General features: G+C 48.5%; 2 protein-coding genes across 5 annotated transcripts in view; one reads left to right on the top strand and one right to left on the bottom strand.

Moving 5' to 3' along the window:
- stj (voltage-dependent calcium channel subunit straightjacket) overlaps nucleotides 1-5,824 on the bottom strand; it is an 11,719-nt gene extending 5,895 nt beyond the window's left edge. For 2 of the 4 annotated variants that reach the window (XM_018034647.2, XM_018034648.2), the window contains exons 1-11: nucleotides 5,571-5,824; nucleotides 4,736-4,922; nucleotides 4,104-4,643; nucleotides 3,608-4,015; nucleotides 3,115-3,426; nucleotides 2,402-2,458; nucleotides 1,158-1,238; nucleotides 1,005-1,079; nucleotides 840-944; nucleotides 624-695; nucleotides 229-376 (exon numbers count right to left, since the gene is read on the bottom strand). In XM_018034647.2, coding sequence (XP_017890136.1) covers nucleotides 229-376; nucleotides 624-695; nucleotides 840-944; nucleotides 1,005-1,079; nucleotides 1,158-1,238; nucleotides 2,402-2,458; nucleotides 3,115-3,426; nucleotides 3,608-4,015; nucleotides 4,104-4,643; nucleotides 4,736-4,922; nucleotides 5,571-5,653 — 2,068 coding nt within the window. In that variant the 5' untranslated portion in view covers nucleotides 5,654-5,824. The remainder of the gene's footprint in view (nucleotides 1-228; nucleotides 377-623; nucleotides 696-839; nucleotides 945-1,004; nucleotides 1,080-1,157; nucleotides 1,239-2,401; nucleotides 2,459-3,114; nucleotides 3,427-3,607; nucleotides 4,016-4,103; nucleotides 4,644-4,735; nucleotides 4,923-5,570) is intronic. The other 2 variants (XM_018034649.2, XM_018034650.2) reach the window with 2 other exon arrangements.
- LOC108631005 (peptide chain release factor 1) overlaps nucleotides 1-6,175 on the top strand; it is a 31,066-nt gene that overhangs the window by 7,344 nt on the left and 17,547 nt on the right. The window lies entirely within an intron of this gene.

Genomic DNA, 6,175 nt, shown 5'->3' with positions numbered 1-6,175 from the left:
TACGGTTTCGAAGTTATTGGCAAAAAACGAAAATTTCGCAAAATTTGAAGGGGTACCCCTTGGAAAAATGTCGGAAAAATAAAAAAATTTTTTTTTGTTGTTTATTATTAGCATTGTTCTTCCGATGTCTGATTTATTTAAAAAAAATGCGTTTCTAAAGTACATAAACGTTTGGAATTGACTATATAGCCAATACATACTTAATAGAACAGAGGACTGTTTCCTTACCGCTGACGTTCGACCGGTGTATATCCTCGGTTGCGTGCACGCGATAACTTCCGGTGTGGTCGTGTTCCGGAAGACTGACCACCACCGTGAACGGAGTGTTCGGTATACCGGTGTAGTCGTACTTCCTCTTTACTCTTCCCACGCGTCTCTTTAAAATAAAGAGGAATCGGGTGTTAACGACTTCGACGGAAGACAGTTCTGCAAAGTCGATGACAAACTCGGAAGGCTGTACGAGCCGTGAGATCTATGCCAAAAGCTTTTTTGTGCACCGTTTTGTTAATCTAATATCTAGTATTTGTTAAAACTTGGATGCTTCGTCATTGTCTTTATGTAAGGGTTCGTGCAGCCTTGACATCGTGAGAGAGGTGAATTTGTCTGGGCCACGAGGTACTCACCATGTTATCATAATGATACTTGGTGTGCAGTGTCACGCTACCGTTCGCTTGATTGACTACATCGTCTCGAAGCTGCGCAAATAATAATAATTAGACAGATGCCGAGAGTAATCACGTTACGAAGGATCTCTCGAGCCGAAAATAAGTTGAGAAGAAGAGAACGTCTGTGGAAGTTCGTTTTCGAGAAAGACCGATCGAAAAAAGACGGAAACTTACCATGATGAGTCCTTCGTCAAAGTCTCTGGGCTCCTTATCGGAGTCCATCAATTCGACCTCGGCCATGTCGACGCTGTTGTACGCTGGCTTCAGAATACTCTGAAACTACACGCTGGTCGCGTTAATAAACGTTGTTCGGTTGGGACCAAACTCACGGATACTCACCACCGGCCGGAGGTCAGGGTGTATCAGGATGAATCCGTTGTTGGTCACGATGAACGCGTATCCGTTGACGCCGAGCTACGAACGGGTATACGGGAATAATTGGTAAAATCGATTTGTTCGTTCGATATATATATATCGATGTATATGTTTTACCATGTGCGGCATCATGAGCTTCTCTATCTCCTCGATGGGAACGTCCGTGCCCGCGACACCGAGGAGATCGGCGATCCGTGTCTGCGCAAACAATCGCAACAGGGTTTAAGCGAAATCCCGTAACACCGGGAACCGAGTTTCGTGTATCGAGATTAATTACGAGTCATCATCATCATCCCAAGTCGCATAACCATAAGCATTGTCTACCTTTCTCCAATAATAAATGCTATCACAATGAATTCGTCTAACGACACATGTTCTAGTATATCAAAGGAAACGTAAAGAAATGATAGTTACTAAAAGGAACAGTAGCAATAACAATAATGATAATAATAATAATAATAATAATAATAATCACTGACGTGTACTGCTGGACGTGTAACTAGCTCAACTACTATCTCAATAATAATAACGATACACAATAAGAACAATTAACGTCTGACGCAGGCTGTCCTAAGTTAATGATCAAATCACAATAATTAGCCACGACGTTACCGTTCCGACGACCGTCGATCTTCCTTCGAACGAGACTCGCGTTACTCTCGCGAAGGAGAGCGCGATCGGCGATCTATTTCGTTTCCGACGGTGATCGGAACGGCGACGTTTCAATTAAATCTACTGTATTACTTGTCTAGCGAGATCTAGCACTCAACAAAACTGATCAAATGGTACCGTAGCAATCGCGTTTACACGTGTGCTCGGTACTCTGTTTACGTCCGATCAAAATTATTTTCACCTCGTAATACGTATGATAATGTACGGTCACTGCAAGAACCAGTTCTTCTACGAGTTTCAATAACGATATTAAGAGGAAGAGTGTCGCCGTTCACAATCCAACAGGCGGGCGGGATCATCCTTTTTTTTTTTATTATTATTTTCTACTCGTCTCGAACAGGGCACGGGGTAGACTAAAGTAAGTACCTAAACCTACCTAATGATTAAAACTAGGTACGAGTGTTAGCCCAAAGTGAGATACCGGAGAGATGAACGTGGACCTAAATGGAAACGAAAGAAGGTCGCGTGGCGGCGACGATCGTTCCTGGATTTCCTCCGCTCTGTCCGATTTCGATAAAAATGAACGAGAGCCGTCGAGAACGTCGCTCCGTGGAGTCGTCGAGCGCGGAAATCGGAACGGGTCGCGTTGCGCGGTCGAATACGAAAGAAAGGGTCGCAGGGAAGGGTACGGGGCTCTATGCATTGAAACAACGTTGCTTGTGTCATTTTTTGTTTGATTAGCTGCCAACCTCTCTTGTCTCTGTCACCCAGTACGCCTCGTTCACCAGCACCTGCCTTGTGATGTTCTGTGGACAAACAGGAACTTAAAACCGAAGGAAAGAAAGATGCGCGCGAGACGATCGCGGGAGGGCGGCCGGATTACGCGCGGCTAAACGATTTTCATTCGCCAATGGGTAAAGAGGGTAAACTCGGGGCTGACACGTCTTGATATCGGGTGATCGATCGAAACGGGGGATCGTGATCGGGGACCGTGTCGTGAGACGTGCTAGAACGATGGTCTTGTGAATACGTGCGATAATATTTAATGCATTCGCATTCTCGAATCTCTAAACGTCGAACCCTGAACTGCGTCGGCGTTTCTAATCGATGGCCCGAACGTTTCGTCGGATGCGTGTTAAAGAAAATAATTAGACAGAGCTCGTTCGTTCGTAGCTGTTCCACGACAGATTCTTTTCGACGTGTTAATCGATCGAGTCGAGAGTACTTTCGCGCGTATGCGCCGCCGTGACATTAATAGAACGGAGCGAACGATGATCCGGAATATTAATTTACCGTGGATAACGACACGAGTCGCAGGATATTTTTAGTTTATGTCGTTTATGGCCACGCCACAGAGCACTTGTTTCTTCTCATTTCCCTTCGAGTGTAATCGTACGATTAATTGTACGAACCTCCCTAGTACGTTTCGAGAGAGGCCCTCTTATAAATGGAAATCACTTACCGCGTTCTCCCGCCGGTCGAACACCGGCATGCTGACCGAGGTCATCAGCCTGTACTTCTGAAGCTCGTTGCCCTGCTCGTGCCACTCCTTCTGCTTCTTCACGAACTTCCGGTCCCGCTTCTCGGTATTGAACAATCTCTCCCTTCGCTTCCTGAGAAACCGCTCCCTCTGCTCCTCGCTCTCCCTCTGCTCCCACAGCCAGTCGGTTATCTTCGGGTCCGTCACGTCCGCGTAAACCGGGGTCCAGATGGTCGGGTGATCGTTACGACCGAGGACCAGCGGTCGTGCCATCACGGGAACGTACTTGAGTACCTGATCAATCAGCCAATGCGTGATGAACGTGGTCTCACAATTATGAATAAAGCCAACAGCTCGTCTCTCAATGAATCGGATCAATGTGCGAATACGAATGCGATCGAATACCCGTCCGACTAGATCTCCTCCACCGGAGCCAAGACTGCGTCAACGAAAAAGTGTTTTATCGATTAAGTACCTCTTCTCTGACCTCGGCGAGGGTGCAGAGGTGAACGAAGTAACCCCTGTTGGCGCAAGCCATCCACTGGACTTCCTTCACGTCGTTCACTTCTCTGCCGATCAGATAAGTGAATATCCGAACGGGCATGTCGGCCTTGTACGGTTCCTCCAGATTGTCGCGCCAGTTGTACGTCTCGAATATTTCCTTGTAGTTGTAAGGAACCCCGTCCGTTATCAGCATGATCGCTTGGTTGCACCTGGCGCCTTCTTTCTCGATCCGATAGTTCTCGAGCAGTTCGAACGCGGTGGTCAAGGCCAACGAGAAATTCGCGATCCTCTCCGTGTCGAGGTTCATGATCGCCCTTTTCAATTCCCTCACGTTCGCCAGATTCGCCTGGACCAGAGTGTCGTTGAAACACGGCACTACCTGTGGAACACGAGCGTCAACGATCGATCCTCGAATCGCTCGATTCAATTTGCATCGTCTCGGCCGACTCGGATATAGCCCGTTTTACCTCTTTGGTCTCGTTGGAGAACGTGATGATGTTGACGAAATCGTTGTTGCCGAGTGTGTCGAGAATGTTGTTCACCACGTGCCTAGCTATTTCTCTGCGTATCCCGGTCATGCTGCCGGACGTGTCGATCAGAATGAGAACGTCCTTCGGGCTGGTGGCAGCCTCGATGTACCAGCTCCTGGTTCTGCAGTCGAACAGATCGACGGGTTCCATGAACCAGTTCGTGGCCGGGTACTGTCTCATGAATCCCGTCGCGCTGCCGAAGTACTGCCAGGAGAGAGACGGGTCCTGCTCGTAGTTGTTGATGAACGTCTTGTCGAGCTCCTCGGACCACCTGATCGCCCTGACCACGTTCGAGGCTCGCTCGTACACGTTCGTAGGCACGTGGACCGCCGACATGGTCAGGTTCACTTGGCCCCCGAAATGATTACTGTGCCTCACTTCGATCGTGTTGTTCTTCGCGTTTGTAAAGTTGTAGTTTTTCGGAGGATCGACGTCCGGCGCGGACAGAGCCGAGGTCTCCGCGACGTCCATGATTCTCTGAGAACGCGGATTTATAATGTCTCGTGACTCGGGTCGTTCGTTAGATCGATGTGACCGGTTTAACGATCGGTTTTTCATAGTGAGCGAACCTTGATAGCCGATATCTTGGACTCCATCATGGCCTTGATGTCTTTAGCGATCTCGTGGACCAGAGCGTTGCCATCACGTGGCTTCACCGTCGCCTGCTTGTAGCTCTCGTGGAACTTTTCCACGTTGGTCACGTACGTGCCCAGCTGCGACAGCTCGAAACCCAATCTGTGCGCCCATCTTTTCACTCTGGGCGTTAATATTTAAATAGTTAATAATAGTTAAATGAGTTATTCGTTCAGCTGATCTTTGAACGTTCTGTTAAAGAGAGATCAATCGAGTCGTTGTCGACACAAACTGATATGAAAATCCGCATTACCATTATAATTCCCAATTTACGTCGAGCATTTACCGTGGACACGCAACTAGCGTGAATAGCGTTGAATCGAAGGAAAAGAAAACAACGACGCGGTTCTTGATTTTAAACCGAAGCAACATACCGAAGCTAATAAATAAGAAATCGTTTCGATCACGTCTTCGTTCGATTTTATAATTGAACGAACCGATGACGATTTCAGCGGTTCTCCAGAGTATCGTACAATGTCACTCGACTGTTTATAAATTATACTTGTGCCCGACAGATCAGTGGTCGTGTCGATGCGTTAGAATCGGAAAGAAATTCCAGCTTCAAATTGTTTGTCAATCGGAAACGATTTCTACGAGGAATTGGAAAACAGATCGACCAGAAAAAACGTGCACCGTCGCGCACGTTTTTCCCCGTACGTACGAAAGAGGGTGGCGCGTGCAGTGATCGTGTCACCCCGTTCACCGACGCGAAATCCACGAGAGATCTAAATTAACTCCGGTGAGTTAATTTAACGTCGTCGAACGACTTACGTAGCGGACGATATGCCGTCACCAGGGTCGGCTGCCTCGATCAGGATCAGGATGGCGATAGCAGGTAGGACGCGGGACCTCATGACTCGGACGTCGTAAGCCGCTCCGGTGTTCACGCGAGGACACGGTAAACAAAACTGAGACTGAGGTGAGGTTCGCGACTGACATCAAGAATACTCCGAATCGGCCGTGCTCGTCGTCGTCGTGCTCGTCGTCGCCATGCACAGTGCGCGCACCGTTCCGTTTTCACTCCGTTTTCGCTCCCCCGCGCTGTTCGCCGATATTATCGATCGACGCCGGAGAACCTGCGCGCGGGCGCCGCGAAGCCAGAAACGCGAGACGACGTCTCGGCGCCGCGTCGCCCGCCGTTCCCGTCCAAATTGATAGTAATGTTTGTCTCCGAAAGCTTAGCGCGTTTCTTCTCCAGCTACGTTCCTCGTCTCGTGAATCGATTCTTGCGGGGGTGGTTTTCAGACGAGACCACGCATTCCGTCGTCCTACGCTGATGACGTTCTTCAGCGAACGTTGCTCGTTCCTTCTGGACGTTTAAACGTTTAGATAGAAACCATGTTTACAGGAAGTCGGGAATTCGATACCGAATCGTG

This window comes from Ceratina calcarata, unplaced genomic scaffold (genome assembly GCF_001652005.2).
Source record: "Ceratina calcarata isolate Rehan_Ccalc_2016 unplaced genomic scaffold, ASM165200v1 scaffold8, whole genome shotgun sequence".
NCBI classification, from domain to species: Eukaryota; Metazoa; Arthropoda; class Insecta; order Hymenoptera; family Apidae; genus Ceratina; species Ceratina calcarata.
Note: the sequence above shows the minus strand (reverse complement) of the source record. Positions and strands in the feature narration are given on the sequence as shown.